Consider the following 20,293-nt stretch of genomic DNA (forward strand, 5'->3'; position numbering starts at 1 on the left):
TTTTGCTCAAAATACAATTAATTATCATGAATGATTAATTAGGCTTTTAAAATAGGATTTTAACACTTTTCAAAATGATTTTGAATGGCTTTTCAGACCACTCAGCCCTTGGGTCAAACCAATTAAGACTACGGTATGTTTCATCATCGGATCCTTAAATGGGGAGACACGATTATGTGTCTACATCTATGATACATTATTGGCTAGGATTTTGCATTAACTAAAGCTAGTTATTCGATTGTGTTAATGTATCTTTTAGTATTAGAATTAATATAAATGTTGCCTTATTATGTAATCTTTAACATTATTATTATTATTATTATTATTATTATTATTATTATTATTATTATTATTATTATTATTATTATTATTATTATTATTATTATTATTATTATTATTATTATTATTATTATATTATTATTATTATTATTATTATTATTATTATTATTATTATTATTATTATTATTATTATTATTATTATTATTATTATTATTATTATTACTACATGATTGTTAACTCAAACTTGTTTATATTATATGAAATATGAAGTTGGTTATTTGGTACGTAGCAAAGCAGCAACACAGGGGAACGAGTTAGCATATATGTAGCAGAATTTTTTTTGAAAAAAAATTACACAAGGGTTGCGGTTAAGGGGAGAACAGTAGTCCTTGGCGAAATAAAGGGTTGCGGCTAACAGGGAAATCCGCAGCCCTCACTTGACCAAGGGTTGCAGTTTTCCCTATTAACCGCAACCCTTGTTTCGCTAACGACCTCGGTTTTCCCTCGACTGCAGCCCTTATTTCGCAAAGAGATGCGGTTCATAACCGCAACCCTTCCTAGATGTTAAGGGATAATACTCTAAGGGTTGCGGTCAAAAAATGCAATCCTTGGGCCACTTTTCACCACAACCCTTGGGCATTTTTCCTCTAGTGACAAGCCACAACGGTAAGTTGTGATGCCTACTTTGTTGAACAAAGGCAAGTTGGTGACCTTTGAGCACATTCAATTACTTCAAGCTGAGTACACTAGGGAGAACATTCAATTACTTCAAGTTTAGTATTCCTGATTAGAAGGCGTCGGGTGCTGTTAATTTTAATACTTCCTCCGTTTTTTTTTAGATGTTACACTTTCTATTTTAGGAAATTTTGAATTAGATGTTACACTTTTATTTTGGGTAATAAATTCTCTCTATCTCTCTCCTATCACATGCTCACATGGGACCCTTTTGTTTTTCATGCTCTCTATCTCTCTCCTCTCCAAAAATTACCTAGGAGTCCGTGATTTGAAAAGTGTAACATCTAATAAAAAACGGAGGAAGTAGTAAGTTTTATAAGCACTGCTGGGATATCATTGGAGAAGAGGTCATTGATGTAATTCTTGATTTTTTCAAAACCGGGAAGTTGTTAAAGATGGTGAATGTCACAACATGAACTTTGATCCCCAAAGTTGAGAACCTTGAAAATGTGTCTGAATTCAGGCACATTGCCTGCTGCAACACTCTTTATAAGGGTATCACTAAACTTATAAGTGAGAGGCTAAATAAAATTCTTCATGAGATCATCTCTAATAGACAAGGGGATTTCGTTGCTGGTAGAAGTATCCTTCATAATGTGCTGATTTGCCAAGATCTTGTTAAAATTTATAAGAAGATGTCCTCTAGCGCTTGTTATATGATGAAGTTTGACCATGAAAAAGCTTATGAGACTGTTAGTTGGAGCTTTTTGAGACAAATGTTGGAAGGTGTTGGGTTTCCCCATTTTTATGTGGAGATGATTATGACTTGTGTCCCAACCGCTAAATTTTCTCTCTTTTCTTTGATACTCAAAGAGGTTTGAGGCAAAGACACCCAATTTCGCTTTGTGTATGGATTTTCTGGACATAACTATCAGATTTGCTTGTGAGCAAGAGGGGTTTAAATTCCATGTGCAAGTGCAGAGACATGAAGCTTTGTCACCTTTGCTTGAAGATTTATTATTGTTTTGTCATGGAGATTTCAGATCAATATATACCTTATTACAAGGGTTTCAAATGTTCTTAAATGCTTCTGGCTTAGAAGTTAATAAATAGAAGTTTGAGGTGTATTATGCTAAGATAATGGATAGTGAAGTCCAAAAGTGATTGATGTTAGTGGGTTCTCTATGGATAGTTAAATGCTTCAGATCAATATATACCTTTTAAGTATCTTGAGGTGTTTATTTCTACCACAAACTTAAAGAAGAAGGACCGTCAATTACTGATTGAAAAAATGGTGCACAAAATTAATGTCTGGAGCACTAGGAATCATTCCTTTGTTGTTAGAGGTTAGCTTGTGAATAACGTTCTCATGAGTATTCATGTGTACTGGGGACAACTCTTTATTCTCCCTAAGAGTTTTCTAAAGGAGGTTGGTAGTATTTATAGATGTTTTCTATGGTATGGTACGACAAATGACAGAAGGTCTGGTGCCATTGATTGGGATGTACTATGTAAATCCAAAAGCTCGAGTGGGTTGGGTTTTAGAAACATTCTCTCATGGAATGTTATAACTATTAGTAAGCTGGCTTAGTTTATTGCTCAAAAGAAAGACAACATGTGGATTAAATGGGTGAATTACATTTATATAAAAGACGCTGATTGGAGTAATTATGAAGCTCCTCAGCATGCTAGTTGGGCCTGAAAATTTGTATGTGCAGCAAAAAATCAGTTAACTAAAAAAATTCAAGATGATCAGTGGATGACTTTTAGCACTTTCAACATTAAGAAGTATTGCAAGATGAATATGGAGGAGTCTCATCATCAACAATGGAGTGCTTGTGTTTGGAATAGTATGCCAAATTAAAGCATAGATTTGTATATAAGTGTGGAGAATAATTGTGTTAACCTTATTAGGTTAACCCTGACATTCAATATATATATAGTGTTTACAATGTAGACCTAAGACTAGTAAAAATCATCCCTTCTATCCTTTTACATACAATATTACTCTAATAAACCCCCTTAATCATTACGGGGTGAAACAACGGATAGATTGGAACGATGTTTAGTAAACAAGTCAGTAGATAGGCCCTTAGTAAAAATATCAGCAACCTGAGATTGAGTAGGAACATGGCGAACAATAAGACCTCCCTTAGTAACCAGTTCACGGACAAAATGGTAATCAACATCAATATGTTTGGTATGATCATATCACAATACATGATCACAAGGCGGCGAAGGAAATGGCCGATATCACCAAGAAGTTGCCGGAGCCAAATTGTTTTCCCAGCTGTGTATGCAGCCGCCCTATATTCAGCTTCAGTGGAGGATTTGGACATAATGGGTTTCTTTTTTGAGCGCTAGGAAATCAAATTCTTCCCAAGAAAAACAGCATAGCCAGTAGTAGAACGACGAGTGTCAGGATAACCCGCCCAATCTACATCAGAGTAGGCAATAACAACATTAGGAGAACTGCTGCTATGTAAGACAAGACCGAAATCCAAAGTGCCCTGCAAATATCTGAAAATTCTTTTCACAACATGAAGATGAGTAATACAAGGAGCATGCATAAACTGAGACACCATATTAACAACATAAGCAATATCAGGACGAGTCATAGTTAAGTATGCAATGCACCAACCATTCTACAATAATCTGTGGGATCAACAAGGAGGTCTCCGTCAAGAAGAGACAACGTAACTCTAGAGAGAACAAGTGTACGAACCGGTTTAACAATATGAAGATGGAATTTGCGAAGTAAATTTGAGACATACTTATTTTGAGATAAAAATAAACCAAATGGAGTACGCACAACCTGAACACCCGGGAAATAATGAAGATTCCCTAAATCATTCATATCAAATTGAGAAGCAAGAACAGAGATGAACTGTGTAACAAGTTCAAGACTACTACCAGTGAGAATAATATCATCAGCATATAATAGACGAATAATGAGATGACCACGAGATTTGAGAGTGAACATGGAAGTGTCACAACTCCTGCACTTGAAACAAATAGATAAGAGAAAATTGCTAAACCGAGAAAACCAAGCTCGAGGGGCTTGTTTCAAACCATAAATCGACTTATGAAGACGACAAATATGATTAGTTTAGATGGTTGAACGAAAGCCAGAGGTTGACGCATATAAACCTCTTCTTGGAAAAAACCATGAAGAAAAGCATTTTCGACATCTAATTGACGAATAGACCATTTAAGAGAAACATCAATAGTAAGAACTAAACGAACAGTGGTAGGCTTAACAACGGGACTAAAGGTTTTAAAGTAGTCAATACCTACCTGCTGGTGATTTCCAAAAACGACAAGCTTGGCTTTGAACCGCTCCAAGGAACCCTCAGAATTGTATTTAATATGATAAACCCATTTACAACCAAGTAAATTCTTGTCATAGTTGCGAGGTATCAACTCCCATGTATTATTGTTAATTAAAGCCATATATTCATCAAGCATAGCTTGACGCCAACGAGAGTCTTTAGAAGCTTGTTTGAAATTGGTGGGTTCCGACTCAATAATTGCAGTTTTTAAGTTCCTTAAGACTTTAGGTTTGGACACCACGTCTTTTAAACGAGTGACCATGGGATGATGGTTTAAGACAACAGGAGGAGACCAAGAAACTTGGGAAGAGGGGCAGTCGACAATGGGTGGAGAGGAAGCGGCACTAGAATGCCGTGAAGAGGGGGCAACACCCTCCAAAGAGGATGAAGGCCCAATGGCATGTGGGATAGACCAATAGGAGACTCACATGGGCTGGACGTGTGGGCGACACGCAGAAAGGGAGAAAAAGTTGGGCAGCGGACGCTGGAACCCCAGCGCGCAAGACAGTGGGCATGTGTGAAGTGGGGTTGGAGCCAGCGGGGAACAGAGAGCCAGCGGGCCCGACAAAATTGGATGGGGGAGGCCCAACGAGCGCTGGCTGGGCGTGATCCAAGGCATCAACATCGCTGCTTTGTGTTAGAGGACTAGTGGGACTCGTGGGAGGATAGACAAGACTACATGGCATATAAAGCGATCTAGGGGTCGAGATGGAAGACGGAGACACACAAGTGGGACTCCAATCAAAAGTCAGGACCATAGGCGAGATATCATCAACAAACACAACATAATATCGATATAATCGATTAGACAAAACAGGTGAATTTTATATAAAGGATATGGAGAAACATGATCAACTGGTTCAAAAGGTAAACGACGAATTTCTCCTAACATACAACCAACACAATCATCATACATGTGATAAACTTATTTGAACACAAAGATCCAATAACTCTAGAGTAAGTGTGACCAAGATGAGCATGCCAAATAGCACCAGACGCCTTAGTAGCAACGAGAGCAGGAACGGAAGACTCAGTGGGGACAAGAGTTAGTTGGAGTGGATAAACACCTTGTTTACTGATCCCCGAAGCGGAACCGCCCCCGTTGTCTTTTCCTTAGCAGAAACAAATTTTATATCAAAACACACAACACAATCATTTTCTTGACAAAACTTGTTAACTGATAATAAATTATGTTTTAGATTATGTACATGAAAGACATATGACAAAATAAGGCGGCGACTGGAAGTTTTTAAGGTTAAAGTGCCAACACTTTTAATGGGGAGTGATGTACCATCACCAATGACAACACAACTTGACCCATAGTAAGGAAGTATAACAAAGAGCTTACAATCCCGAGGAGTCATGTGGATGCAACTCCAGAGTCTGAGTACCAAACTGAATGATTTGCTTCACCACCAATAGACGGTGCAACTAAGGCTCGAGTGACACTCTTCGGGGAAAAAGGAACAAAGCTAGAATTGAATCGTTGAGGACAATAAGCAGCTTGATGACCTGGAAACCAACAAAGATCACAAGTATCGGAAGTAGGGATAGAGTTTAAGTTATCAGTTGGCAAAGCATTCCCTGCTGAGGACAAACGATCAATAATAGAATCAACGAAATGCATATTATAGGGTGACAAGTTAGAATATTTACGCATACCATTGTGACATCCCCGATTTGCATTGTTATTATTTTTAGAACCACGAGAATTATTGTTACCACCATTGCCACGATTGTTATTATTTCGACCCCCAGTGTTACCACCTCTACTTTTAGTGTTCTTCCCTTTATTACGTCCGCCAGAATTATTCCTAGTAGAGGAATTCATAGACCCAGATAACTGGACAACAACTAAAGCATGATGAGAGGAAGAATCCAACCCCTCCTTAGAACTTTTGATACGTTGTTCATGAAGCACAAGCTTGGGATGAAGATCATCAAAACTCAAAGGAAACGGATAATGAAGCAAAGTTGTAAAAATTTGATTATAGTCTTAGGTTTGTATTGTAAACACTATATATATTGAATGCTAGAGTTAACCTAATAATTTGTCTTGTGGCTTGGTGTCTAAGAACGATTAAAAACAAGAGTTAGATTAGAACCAGAACTTATGTGATGATGATAGGTGCTTGATTTGCCAAATGCAGCCAGAAACAAGGCAACATCTTTTCTTTGATTGTTATTTTAGCAACAGGTGTATGCAGATTATGATGGGCATGGAGGCAGTGGCGGATCTAGAAATTATATGCAATGGGGTCACTAATCATAAGTACTCGAAATAAGTATTTGAAATAGTGTTGAGTGGAGTCTCTTCTACTACTACTAATTAACACTTTGATCTATATTTATACACTAAAAATAAGGTTTGTTCTCATATTATTTTATCCCAAGTGAGGTCAAGTATACTTGAACTAAGTTCAAGAACAAGTGGTCCTGGCTACTATTGTTGTTGTGGTATACATGATTTTGCAAAATAGAAACAGTTTTCTTTGGGAGAATAGTGTTCATAAGTTAAAGAAATTAAATACATTGTTAAAAATAGAACTGTATAGATAATTGGTGTAAAGATTAAAGATAGAGATAGAGATAGATAATAGCTTGAAGGGTTGTAGCATTTTGCTATGGAGCTGGGAATGTCCTCTAAGTTGTATTGGTGTTTTTTTGGTCAATTTTTCATCTTGCTCGCTTAAATAAAAAATAGTGTTCATACTATTGACAATACTGTAAAGCAAATTAAATCACTTGGTGAAATATAGATTGTGCAGATTGTAAGTTTGAAAGTTAGAGTTGATTGGAAATGGCTTGAAGAGCTCTGAATGTATGAAGGTGGGTGTGTCCAGCTAGTTGTGTTGGCTGTGTGTTGTTTCACACGGTCATTTAGGTGTAGTCTGGTTTTGGTTCAATTTTATTACTTAATTGCCAAAAAAAAAAAAAAAAAAAAATTATCCATTACCTTTTATTTTTCTTTGGAGTAGCTATAATCTCACGCACGTTTCCATGTACTCAAATATACATGTCCTAGCTAGTGTAATATTCGTAATGATTGTGTTTGGACTACGACTGTGGTCTGTGATATTATTTGCATTTCGCATTCATGGCATTCAAGTACTTCTTAAGTGCCCCTGGGGCCTGGGACTTCCAATATAAATTAAGTTATATTCCAGAACGGATTTTCTATAAAGTGTAAAAGGATTTTATATCAAATTTAGATTTTTTTTTTCTTGCAATACTTGGATCAATCAATATACACATAAGAAATTTTAGAGGTAGATAAAATCAGATTTGCATGTACGTAAAAATCAATGAAGGTATGAAATAAAAAAGTAGCTTCCGAATGTACAAGATCGTTTCTGAATGAAACAATTGATTAGCTAACTTTTTGAAATACAAAAATATTTGATGTATGTACACATATAACTTTTACATGTATAAAAGTAACAATTAAATTTTTTTTTTTTTTTTTTTGATAAGGAGAGAAAACTAGGAGGTGTCTACACAAGAGACACCCCCTAAAGCACCCCTAAGGGTGTTTACAACAAGCATCAAGGACAGAAATAACGAAGAAAAAAGGAGCACTAAGGAACTCGAGCAAATGCTCCGCCGCGGCATCACGCCATCTCCCCAGGCCCAAATCGACGTCGAACCCTTCACGGGGGGCAAGACAAGTACCACCCAAAATGAATAAGCTCCCAATCACTCGCCGGATCCACCGCAAACACGACCCCACACTCCGAGCAAACGAACACTCACGAAACACCGCGAGCAAACCCACACCGCGAGCACCATTCCAAATTGACTGATTTTAGAAATGGCAAAAGCAGATTTAGAGGCTAGAGAGAAAGAGTCCACTTGAGGACAGGAGAAAATCGGACTAGAAGACACAACTAAGCCATAACAATGGCTAGATTTAGGAGAAAGAGAGGAGGGAGGAGGCTAGAGTTTCAATTTCTAAAGAAATTGATTTGGGGGCTAGGGTTTTTAGGATTTGCTATTAGAGGAGCTAGGTGGGTTTTCTAGAGAGAAGGCAGAGCCTCTCTCTCTAGAAATAACGTCATATATAGATAGTTTTGTATAAAAGTAACAATTAAATTTGCACGAAAAAACCATGGTTGATTCAATACGACTAGAAAATTTAAATCGACATTTTGTTAGTTAAAGAATAAGTCGACAAATTAAATAAACTTTTCCTTGCAAATTTGTCAATATATTTTCTAAAGCTCTTGTATCTAGTCATCATATATTTAGAGTTGGTAATTATTCATGGGTGAGAGGATTATCCACCCACCCGCCCCACATAAATGGATAAAAACCCGCGATGAGGCGGGTGGCAGACGATGACGGGAGATGGTGGAAATATTTTGATCCATCACCCGCTCCATCAATCCACCTATTATTGGGTTTATGGAGATGTTCAACAAGGTGGTAAGGCACGAGAGAAGAAGACGCGCAAGAAGAGCAGTAGTAGCCAACAGTAGAGCAGTGGGCTCGGCTAGGCTGGTTTTGGCCTGAGCGGGTAATGCTTTTGTTTTTGCTTCGGCCTTCGAGGCAGTTTGGTGGCACACTGGCACTCCCCTGCACCCGCGTAGGTGATCTTCGGTCCGGGTGAGCATCTCGGCCCATGCGGGTCACCCTCGGCTCGGGGGGCTATTTCTTGCCTGTTGGTTGTGCTTGCGAGGCAGAATGTTGGTGCGAGGTCTACCCTAGGCGGGATATTCTTCGGGCTTTTTCGAACAACCCAGATCTGCACGTGTTTTTTGCGGCTAAAATTTTAATCATGGTCCTTTGATTGCTTTTAGTCCTGGGAGTTATACTCTCTTTCCTGGTTTTAGAAGTGAGTAGCACACATATTTCATAGTTGAAACTTGGAGTCTCATCCTTTCTAGGGTTCTAGGAGAGAGAGTGAATTTGTGGGAGATTTGTATGTTCACCATTGTTCTCCATTGATTCCATAGTGCAAGTTTGTTGGGGTGTTCTACCGGATCGAAACTCGAGTTTTAATTTCCACGTTAATCTTTGTGTTTTTTTTTTCTTGTTTTCATTCCTCTTTGCATTACTTGATTGTTGTTTTAATTTCATGTTTTTTCTTGAGTTTGTTGATTGCACAAACTAATTAACACTTGTTTCTAAATCACAACACATATGTCATACATATATACTAGTCTTATATGCACGCAGTGTGTGTGAAATCATATATAAAATCAAATCGATTGTGTAAAAAAATTGTCTTTGCATTTTTCAAAATACTGTTGTATCATGCGGTACTTTTTTTTTCTTTTTCCACTTTTTACATTTAAAGAAAGCAATTATCTATCCCTTTTCTTTTTTTCCCTTTTTCTATTTTTTGGTATCCCTCACGTGTTGCATTATATAATAGAGATAACATTAATAAATAATAACATATAATTATATATAATAATTTATAAAATATACTACTATATATATTATGATTAGTATTTAATTTTTCCATGTATTAAGAACAGACAATTGATTTTTAGTCGATTTGCTGTTAATCGATAGCTAAATTTTCATGTACTATTTTTAAAATTTATTAAGTATACAAACAACTTAATCTATTATTATTCATTTCCCACCCGCCCAACCCGCTCCGTTCGCAATTAATGGATGAGACAGATATGGATGAATCTTTTGACGGGTGGTGGATGGTGCGGATAGAGATATGGTTCGCTGGTGATGGAGTGAGTCAAGGTCCACTCGACTCATCTCTAACCCATTGCCAGCCCTACGATACATCCTTACCAGTATCCATTATAAACAATCTGATAATTCTTCTCATAACACTTAAAACGAGGAATATGAAAGTAAAGAAACTTGTTTTTCATATTAGATATTATATTGTTGAAAGAATAGAAAAAAAAATGAAGAGAGACAAGAGATAAAGAGGACAAACCATACTATATTCACTTTTTCCTTTCCGCAATAAAATTTACACAAAAGGCTTCCTACAAGCATTGTGATTAATTGATCACCTATTACTAATTAAGAACCAAAATTTATATAAAGAAAGAAAATAAAGTAAAAAAAAAACTTTAGAAATAGCCCAAAACCCATGAACAATTTTGACAACCCCAACCTAAGACACCCCAAAAAAAATTTCACTGATGTGCCCTTTGCTAGGGACACCGAACATTTCTTCCTGGTCCTCCATAATAAAAATAGTTACCCCAAACATTATTAATTCCACCTCTTATATCATAACAATTTGGATGGTCTGCCAAAACTTTGAGGTTGGACAATGGTATTAAACTATTTCCCCAATCTACAATTTGCAAATTTCGGAAATATGAAGCTTTTCCAAAGCCTTCCCCAGCAAAATGACCACTTCCCATTTGTGTTGAAGTGTGGAAACCTCCTGTCCTTGAATCCACTATTTCTCCTCCAAATTGAACCATACTTGCATGGTCACGTAAGTGGGTGAACAAAAATGAAGGCCAATACCCGACTAAAATTCCGGATCCGAATTCGAGCCACCAATTTCCATGCTTAGGATCCTGAAACAAATAAGACAATAAAAAGTATTGTTATAATTTTAACTTAATGTAGCGATTTATTGATAATAATTTTGTTAATTGTGCATGATCATGCTTATAAATTAATCTATCCCATGTGCATGGAAGCAATAACTAGGCGAAATTGCGGGGAAACATAGAGGTGATTGAGCCTTGCGAAGTAAGTTGCCAGGTTTTTTAGTATAGTTTAAGTTGATATGGCTAAGGCCTCGAACTGAGGTATACTACTACGTATCTTATAGTAATAAACATAATTATTACAAATTCGTTCAAATAGAAGGAAAATTTGTTGAGATCAAAATTGAAAGAGTGAGAGTGGTGAATTAAAAAGGTTTACAATCATTTCTGACAACTCTTTCTATTTTGCAATGGACTGTATCATTGTTAACATTAAAGTTAGAAGATAGGTATGAATTAGTATCCTTTTTCCAAGATTCACAATGTTGAAGTCATTTTACAGGAATCCCAATCGAGTTATGACACTAAGGGGGCAATGGAACAATGAGAATCAACCTTGCTTATTACTAATTAGTAAGCAACATGATGTGTTCTAAAAAAATGGACGCGAGATAGATCATGGATAGAAGATGATACAACTAAAAGATCCTAATTTTCGCAATTTTCTTTTGCTCTCTAATAAATTTTTTAGACGTCTTTCTCAATATTAGGAGAGTATCTAATTATATACTCGTGTTTATTTTGGGGATTGCTAATAATATATTTCTAGCACTCGTGAATTTGCATATATACATTTGATTAGGTTGGTTTTATATCAAATCAACAAAATCTAGTACTAAATGTATTTTGTTGGACGAGAACTATATAAGTAATAACCATATTTCAGAAGCAATTAGATTATCTACAAATCATGAAAAATGACAAGATTTTTCTCGTACAACTTTATTTTTGAGTTACTATAATTATCACACATTCATACCGGTCAAAATTATATCTCTTTACCAATTTTTTGGATTTAAAATTACTTGAGCAAAGGGTAAGTCATTATTTGATGACCATATATATATGGTCTTTGCCTCTTTGGTAGTAGTATTTTTATGACTTCCGATCTATACACGTAATATTCGTTTGCGAACTTTAAATGTACTACTAAAGAAAGAAGGGGAAACATAAGACCATAGGAAGAGAATAGAATCTCGCAGAGTTGAAAAAAAAGCACAAGGGACAAAGTAAATGATAGTGAAATTTTTTTTTCTAAGAAAGCATAATAAACCTAACCTAGTGCACGCGTGCGATGCAAGTCGAAGCGAAACTCAACGGGTAGGAGAATTTTATTGGTGGAAGATCATTTGATGATGTTTCTATAAATAGGAAGTAAAGTTTTGAAGATAATAATTCTTTATAAAAAAAAAAGTGTTTGCATGTCATGTTTGTTTGTGCCATTGAAATGAGTAAACTCTTACTCTTCTAGTTGAAGTATTTAGTGGCATGAGTATCATTGTGGTCCTTGCTCAATGCTCATCCTATCACCAAGATGTTGTTACTAATAATATGATCCTTTCTTTTTTTTCTGTCCTATTTTATTCTATTTCCTTTTACTCATCCTTCAAATTTAATTTTATTTACTTTTCCACTTTGTTTTTTTGTAATTTTTCTTTTGTATTGCCCTTATTTTAACTCATTAGTAACACTCTAGTCAAATTTTCTACTGCACATGAGTAAAGCTCTAGTCAATTGTATTAAATTTTTTGAACTTTAATTTGCCAATACATAGTATTAAATTTCCTTGACAATTTGTTAAGATTTCCGTAGTAATTCCTAATGGTAGGCTCCTATTATTAAGAATTCCCAATGGTAGAGATTTAATTTTTTTTTCTTTTAGTTTTCCTAAATTATCCAAATATAGCATCAATTAGACTTAAACATTCATTGGTCCCTCCTTAGCATATAATTAACGCAATTTAGCTTCCAAAAATCTATATAGCGCAGAGTTTGATCAAGTCTAATTTAAGGTTATAATACACATGCAGATTGCGTTAATTATATGCACTTGTATGCTGTCCCAATCTTCAAGTATCTTCTAATATGCTCATTTTTTTTTGGATGAATTAGTTTACCCGGTATAAAATATGTGCTCATTGTGGTTCGTATTGAAGCATATGCTAAGGTTTCATGTTAGTAACTCTCTATTGATTTCAATCATGTTAAGCATGGTATGATGGTGGGTAGGATGATTTATACTGCCTAGTTTATAATGGTGTGATTGGATATGATTGGTGTTGTTATTTGGTATATATTACCTCTAAATAAAGCATGGTTAGTAGTTTTTAGACAAAACTTAACAAACGTATTAAAACTAAATATAAAACTAACGTTTAAGCTAATTAATGCTACATTTGGGTAAATTAAGGAAATTGAGGCCTAGAATTGGGAAGGAAAAAAAAAAGTTGAATTTACCATTAGTAATTCTCAAGAATAAGACCCTACCATTGAGAATTTCCCTAAATTTTATATATTAAAACCGAAACTTTTTTTTTTGATGAAGAGAACGCACCCTAAGACAAATTTGTCGAGTAAAACAATAATTTTTCCGAATTTTTAGGAATAAAAATAAAATAAGTAGAGCACATCAAACCTTAAATGTCGCATACTACTATTTTTTAGTTTGAAATTGTGTAAATGAAAGTTTCACTCGCTCATCTAAAATTGATTTTCTGTTCATTAGTTTCTTCAAACCCAACAAATTTTGATTTTCGGACATGAAAATTGGATTCCTTAATTAACATTGTTTCCAACATTCAAATAATATCATGGAAGCTCAAAATTTACCTTCCATATTAACAAGCTGATATCAAACTGTCCTCCTTTGTATGAAGATGTTGGTGAGATTGCAGCTCCAATAGCAATCTTACTATTAGTTTGAACAAAGCCAGAGCATAGCAAGTTGTAGCATCCCGTGGCTTGGTAAGCATCGCTCTGCCATTTTAAAAGGTTCGAAGTCACTTGTTAGTCGCTATACATAATCCTAATCATTAATGGTGGACAGGCTTTAATTTATGATAAATACTAATACTATTTCAACTAAAATAAATTGTACGATGGCACAAAAATAAAAAATTATTTTTAGATTTATCGGTCTCTAGAAGGAAAATTTTCCCTAAACAAAATCCTATATATGTCATGACTCATAAAGAAGTAAAAAGTTAAATAATCAATAACAACAATAATGCGTAATTTTGTTATATATCCCTAGCTTGTACTTCCTCCATCGCCGAATATAGTTTCTATTTCCGTTTTGGGTGTCTCAACATATATAGTTCTTGTGTTTTACATGTAGTTCCATATTTTTTAGTAATTTGTCAAGAAAAAAATGTATCCCCATCATTTATTTGCTTCTTGAAATTAGTTTTTTGCTTTGTTTATTCAATCCAAATGTTATAATTAATGTTCTTTCATCCCCCTCAAAAAAAAAAAATTAATGTTTTTCATCAATTATTCTTCATTCTCTCTCCTAAAATCATCTTTTTTCAGAAAATATTTATTTAAATAAGCAAAAAATCTTTAATAGCACTCTTAGGTTGTATTTACCTTAATTCACGTGAAAAAATAGAATCAGGAACTATATTTTGGGATGGAGGGAGTACTATTTTGGAAATACATTTGACATTCATACCTACTCCCAACATAAATGATCGAAAATCTAACTATGAAAACGAGGCGAAAATTTACTATTACGGGCTCAATTATGAGACGAGACAGCTCGTGAGATAATCGAGATTGACTCAGTCAGAACTGGACTCCAGTGAGCTCGAATCAAACTCGAACTCAACTCGAGATGTTCTCAAGTTGAGTTTAGTTATTAGTACTCTACTCGAAAACTTGTGAGAAACTCGAAAACACAATTATCAAATATTACCAAAAGTAAAATGCTTAAATCAAACATAATTTCTACCTTGGGAACTAATCTCATGAGATAACATGCAAGTTACTCGAGATCGAATCGATTAAAAATCAACTCGGTCAAAACTCGATTAATACTCGACTCAAGTAAGCTCGACTTAACTCGAGATCGACTCAAAAAGTTAGCGAGTCGAGCTAACATAAGCTCGAACTCAACTCCCATCATTGTCAGCCCTTTTTACTACAATGGTCAACATTACCAGCAGTTCAACATGTGTTTTATTTTGTGAAATACATGCCTCATTTCCTTTTAATCGCTACACTTAATTTTTTGTCTATTCATTACAGAACTTTAACTGTTAATATAATTAATTATTTATCAGTAAGAATTATAATTTGTTTAATATTATTATGTGGTGATCACTAATGAGTGAGTTTCTTTCTTGTATATAAAAGCAGTAAAGGAAACAAAAAAAAAAAAATGTTGATGAAGAAGGGTGCATGACTTACAGTCCAATAAGTAAAGAACCTAGGATAGTTGTCCCCATATAGCTCTGGGCTAACCTGAAATCAATATTAATTGGTTTAGCAACAACTAACTACAATTGTTGACTGATAAGTGATATTAGCATTGAAAGCTAGTTTGTTGAGAACTAGTTAGCAATAAATTTCCATAAAATACTACTTGTCAACTTATGATACTCCATTTAGAGTGCCAATTAATTCTTAATAGTACTATACCCTAGAAGTCTTTCTTTTACATGAGAAGGGAAGAAATAAAACACATGCCTGCCAACCAGCTTCAATTGTGTTAAGATCATCACCAAAGGATCCTGAAATAACCCACATTTGTGATAAGCTAAATTCATAGGGATTAGTCACTTTAGGTGACCACACATTTAAACTGGCCTTTGCTCCATAATATTGCTGTCCAGATACGTATCCCACTGCATGCTGTAAAATCACAAAAAGAAAAAAAAAAACAAATAAGGAAGATAATAAGAGTGTAACTATTTTATTTTAGGATTTCTCCACCCCTATATGGCTTTGTTATAAATTATGCATGCATCGTTGGATAATATTATCAACACAAATTTTTGGATGTTTATGGTGTAACAACTCACAAACTACCGCAAAGATATTCAATTGATTTGTAATAAATGACAAAATGACATGATATCTATGTCATTATTTGTATAGTTCATGTCATTCTTGTTAAAGTCTACGTCATTATACATGACACAGTAAGTTTTGGTATGGTGTAATAACATGTTACACCCAATTAAGATGTACCCTCTATTATCGAATTATTAGTATTTTCACTTTTGGCTGATTATCTAGCAAAAGCAATCTAATTAAAGTAATTCGGTATTACTGTTATAACTATATATTTCCCGCGTTTCACAATATTTGCAACACTTGTACTTTTCACGCATGTCAATGTAAAATTTTGAGGACATATATCTCTAATTTGTATTTGTAAAAATTATAAAGAGTACATATTAAAAAATACTTATTAAGACGAATCTAACAAGATCACACATGACTATATTTTTATTTACCTATAAATCACAAACGATGGTCAAAGTAAAATTTATGAATAGTATAAAAAGTAAAAGTGTTGCATATAATATGAAATGGAGGAAGTAAAATTTTGAGAACGGGAGAATCCGTCCGATTGTAGCATGAATGACCATGCAAGGAAAATTGAAGGGTAGATAAGAACGTACTCGAGGAAAATGAAGTAGAGAAAATCTTAACTAATTGAAAATTTTTAGGTTCAGTACGCTAAAATTTGGACAATTTTATAATAAGGTTTGATTTTTTTTTTCCTAACCTAAAGACATACTATTACTGAGAACTAATTGAGGAAAAAGCAAAACCCTGTGAAAAATAAATAAAGAAAATCCAAAGGTATGGTAATCATGGGTAAATGTTTCAGAAAATGTCATCAAGGAAATTTAATTCTAAGTCTTTAGAAAAGAGACAACTATGTGAAACCAAACTAAATGAAGAAAATTATGAGAGTGAGGAGTTACTACAAGAAGCAACCTGTCTAAAATTAAATGAGAAGTTAGAGAGCAACCAACTACCATAAATTTCTCCTTTCATTTCCAGTCATAAAAATCAGTCACTGAGGTTGCTCAAATCATATCATGTATACCAACATTTCTGATTTACATTAATGTATTCTGCTCATCTCATCTTTTTGTTTTTACTACTATATTTCAGGTTTACGAGGATTGTAAATTTTTGTATGATATAAAATGCCTCAATAGTCAATTGCTCAAGCTTATAGTACTGTGTCACAAATTAAATGAAAAGAACTACCAAAATCGCTTTGAATTGAATGGTTTTGATTTGACTTATTACAACACTTTTCATATTGTGAAAATCACTCAGTGTCCATATTTTTGTATTTTATTTGTACACTTGCCCTTGGGGGTGTTGATAAATTAAACCTCCCATATACATCCAATCGATCACGGTCAAACTAGTAATTTTTTTAGAAGCATACCTATTGGTATTAAAAAGCGTTATCACTAGAAGACATTGTTGTTACACATCTTAGTACCATTAAAAAATTTTATATAGACACCAATCTAGACTCCACTAGAAATTATACAAGTCTTTCGTGGTTTCACCTCCTAGACCTAACGTTCATCACACCGCTTCTTAATCTCCCCGTCAAGGCAGGGAAAGTCTTTGGAAGTAAGTCGCGAAGACATACAAGTTCCAATTATGATTGTGCATGGTAATATTGCTTGATTGGTTTTGGCTCCAAAGCATATAAGGTTTATGCAATTCGAGATTCAACTTGTGCAACAATAAAATGCAAGTACATAAGTAATGTAACCTTGTATAGGTTGTAACACTATATCAATCATCAATGAAATAGGGATCTTTTTAATTATGGTTTTGATTGCCATTGTAGAAATAAAAAAGATAAATAAAAAAGAGAGCGACAACCAGAAAACTTTAATGGACTCTTTTCCAGTGTCTTTTGACCCCTTTGCCTAATGTTCTCTATGACCCTTGTGGTGATAATGATGGAGAAGCTCAAGCACTTTGCCTTTTCTCTTCTCCCTCTTTTTTATTATATTCCTTTGTTCTTGGAAATTTTACCGGGTATTTCAAATTCGATTTTGATGTATCAATTTAGCATTTCATATCAAACATACACGTGTTGTTTGCTATGATAATATCTAATTACTGCCTAAATTTTCCACTTCTATTATTTTCTTATAATCGGCCCTTACAAGTTACGTTGCATATATGAGTTTTCTTGTCAATTTCGCAAGTTTCATTGATACCCATTACATAATTTAAGAAGTTAAGTACATAAATGATTGAAATCGAGCTTGAAGTACTCCATACTCTCTCCATTTCTATTTAATCTTCCTATTTAAAATCTATTTGAAAGAAAAAAAAAGTCAAAGTTGTTTTTTTTTTTTTTGTGTTTGCACCCAGTTCATCCTTCGGATACATCCTGATCGAGATCAAGTTCGAGGTGGTTAATATTATTTGTTAAAGTGATACGAGATGAATATATATTTTACATATCCCTCAAAAAAAAAAATTCTAAAGTTAATTTAAATAGTATTTTTTGTTAAAATAACTATGGAGAAAGCAGGCAAATGACAATAAAATTCTAAATTTTTTACCTCATGATCAGAACCACCAGAATCTCTTCTAATTCTTCTGGGTTTTTTCCTTCCAAATCTTCTAATAGAACTAACTCTCATCATATCTTCTTCATTTGTTCTTCTAATTGGAATTGTCCCTTCGTCACATGTCTCTCCTGTTACATGCCATAATTGAAAGCTTTCTTCAAACATATTTCTATTTCCTTCTCTTTCATGCCCTTTTGGCCTCTCTGGTGCTTCCTGCAATTTTTCAATACATTATAACAATTTCAAAATAAAAACGGGGGGAAGAAAACATAAATCAAATAATAAAGCTCTTTTATTTATTTGTTTCTCCAAAAACCATACCAATGGCTTTTGACCTCTCAACATTGGGTGATCAAATGCTGGTTGTTGATGTGCTGCCACACAATCTATAAGATCTCCATCTACACTCTGCTCAATAAAATAATTATAATGTCAATAAAACATGGTTATTTCAAGTTCTTTTTTTTTTATTTTGATATGATTATTCAAGTACTTAATTGTCATTAACACTGTAATTTGAAATAACAACTAAATTGGATACTGAAAATATATACTCTTCCGTTCCATAATAAGTGAAACACTTCTCTCTTTTATGTGAGAGTTTTTTTTAGAGAAGTGTTTCACTGAACGGAGGAAGTAGTATATTTTCTATATATGTTCAACGATGTTTAGGAAATATCTCCAATGGTTCTAAAGTAGTAATATTAATAACATGAACTCTAAATAGATAGAAATGCAACATTATTCTATAGCAAAAGAAAAAGCAGGGGAAAACAGAGAGAAAGGAAAAGTGCATACTTGAATAGTTTTAACGGGAGTTTTATTGATCTTCTGAAGATGTTCTCTGATTTTTTTCAACTTATGAATCTCTTCACCAGGACGAAAACTCTGTGTATGATTGCTGGATTTATTGGCAATGTCGGATTCGGAGGCCGAATGAACAGGGGAAATCAGGGAAGAAGAAAGAAAGAGAAAGATAACAAACAAGTAAATGATTGTAGAAATCTTCAAGAAGCAGCTAAATTCCATACTAGTTGAAGAAATATTAGTATAACTTGTGTTTGTACTACTTTGTCTGTTTTCCTCCACTTCTTCTTGTCTACATTGATGATGTTGTCTTCTTCTTCTTCCTTTTCTTGTGTAATGGTCAAAAATGTATTCTTCTTCTTCTTTTTCTTGTTTTTCTTGTTTATTGCTCCTTGGGTTTTCCCATAAAAACACACTTAACACCATTTCTTCATAGTAGATGTCACCAAGAAATATGTACCCAACAAAAAAAGATATCAATATATTTTCTTTTGGGTATTTTTGGGGTTGGCTTAATAATGGTTAAATCACCATTTCCAAGGTTTAGAAAGACTAAAATGACAAACAAAATGAATACTTGCTTCTATTCTACTGCTTCTGCTTCTGTTCTATTTCTCTTAAGTAATAACTGCACTCTCTTTCTTGGTTTTTGGAGGGAGGAATGCATCCAATGTAAAATGGGTTGGGTTTTAATGTTGAAGTTTCTGCCCATGTGGAGATAGGGTGTAGGTATTAATACATGGTGTTATGATCAAAACATGTTGTAATTTTTATAATAATGTTTTGGAAAGAAATATAATGAATACTAAACATTATGATTTAACATAAATATGTGGGGAGTGGTGGGAGAAAGAGAGAGAATGAGCGTGGAGTTATGTTTCCAGTCTCCAATACATAGACTGAATACTTTAGCTTTTTTGTGCTTATTTTTATAGGCAATAACAAAATGGTCCTGCGCTTATGTTATAAACAAAAACAAAAACAAAAACAAAAATCAGTACAATTAAAAGACTAAAATGGTCTTGTGGTGATTACAATTTCTGTAAATTTTTTGTATGATTTTTTCAGTTTTTTTAAAAAAATTTCGTTTTAATGTGTAAGTTTGTTATTCTTTGCTTGGGTCCTGAAGACAGATAGG

The 20,293-nt window shown here is 34.1% G+C and overlaps 1 protein-coding gene across 1 annotated transcript; it reads right to left on the reverse strand.

Annotated features, from left to right (window-relative positions):
* Window positions 1-10,183: 10,183 nt before the first annotated feature.
* On the reverse strand, window positions 10,184-20,044 carry LOC104897266 (uncharacterized). Its single transcript, XM_010684113.4, has 7 exons — window positions 19,147-20,044; window positions 18,670-18,756; window positions 18,340-18,561; window positions 15,464-15,628; window positions 15,185-15,238; window positions 13,604-13,750; window positions 10,184-10,798 (listed from the first exon to the last, which is right to left on the reverse strand). Exons 1-7 carry the CDS (start codon window positions 19,579-19,581, stop codon window positions 10,421-10,423), a joined length of 1,488 nt encoding a protein of 495 aa, XP_010682415.2. The 5' UTR covers window positions 19,582-20,044; the 3' UTR covers window positions 10,184-10,420.
* Between the last annotated feature and the right edge of the window lie 249 nt (window positions 20,045-20,293).

Source organism: Beta vulgaris, chromosome 6 (genome assembly GCF_026745355.1).
Source record: "Beta vulgaris subsp. vulgaris cultivar EL10 chromosome 6, EL10.2, whole genome shotgun sequence".
Classification (NCBI taxonomy): Eukaryota; Viridiplantae; Streptophyta; class Magnoliopsida; order Caryophyllales; family Amaranthaceae; genus Beta; species Beta vulgaris.

Bases quoted from the DNA above. Each gene is read 5' to 3' on its own strand.
- LOC104897266 (XM_010684113.4), bottom strand. From the start codon at position 19,581: ATGGTGTTAAGTGTGTTTTTATGGGAAAACCCAAGGAGCAATAAACAA. The intron at 18,562-18,669 runs GTATGGTTTTTG...GAAAAATTGCAG, and splicing joins TGAGAGGTCAAAAGCCATTG to GAAGCACCAGAGAGGCCAAA. The intron at 10,799-13,603 runs GTAAATTTTGAG...TATTTGTTTCAG, and splicing joins TCAGCTTGTTAATATGGAAG to GATCCTAAGCATGGAAATTG.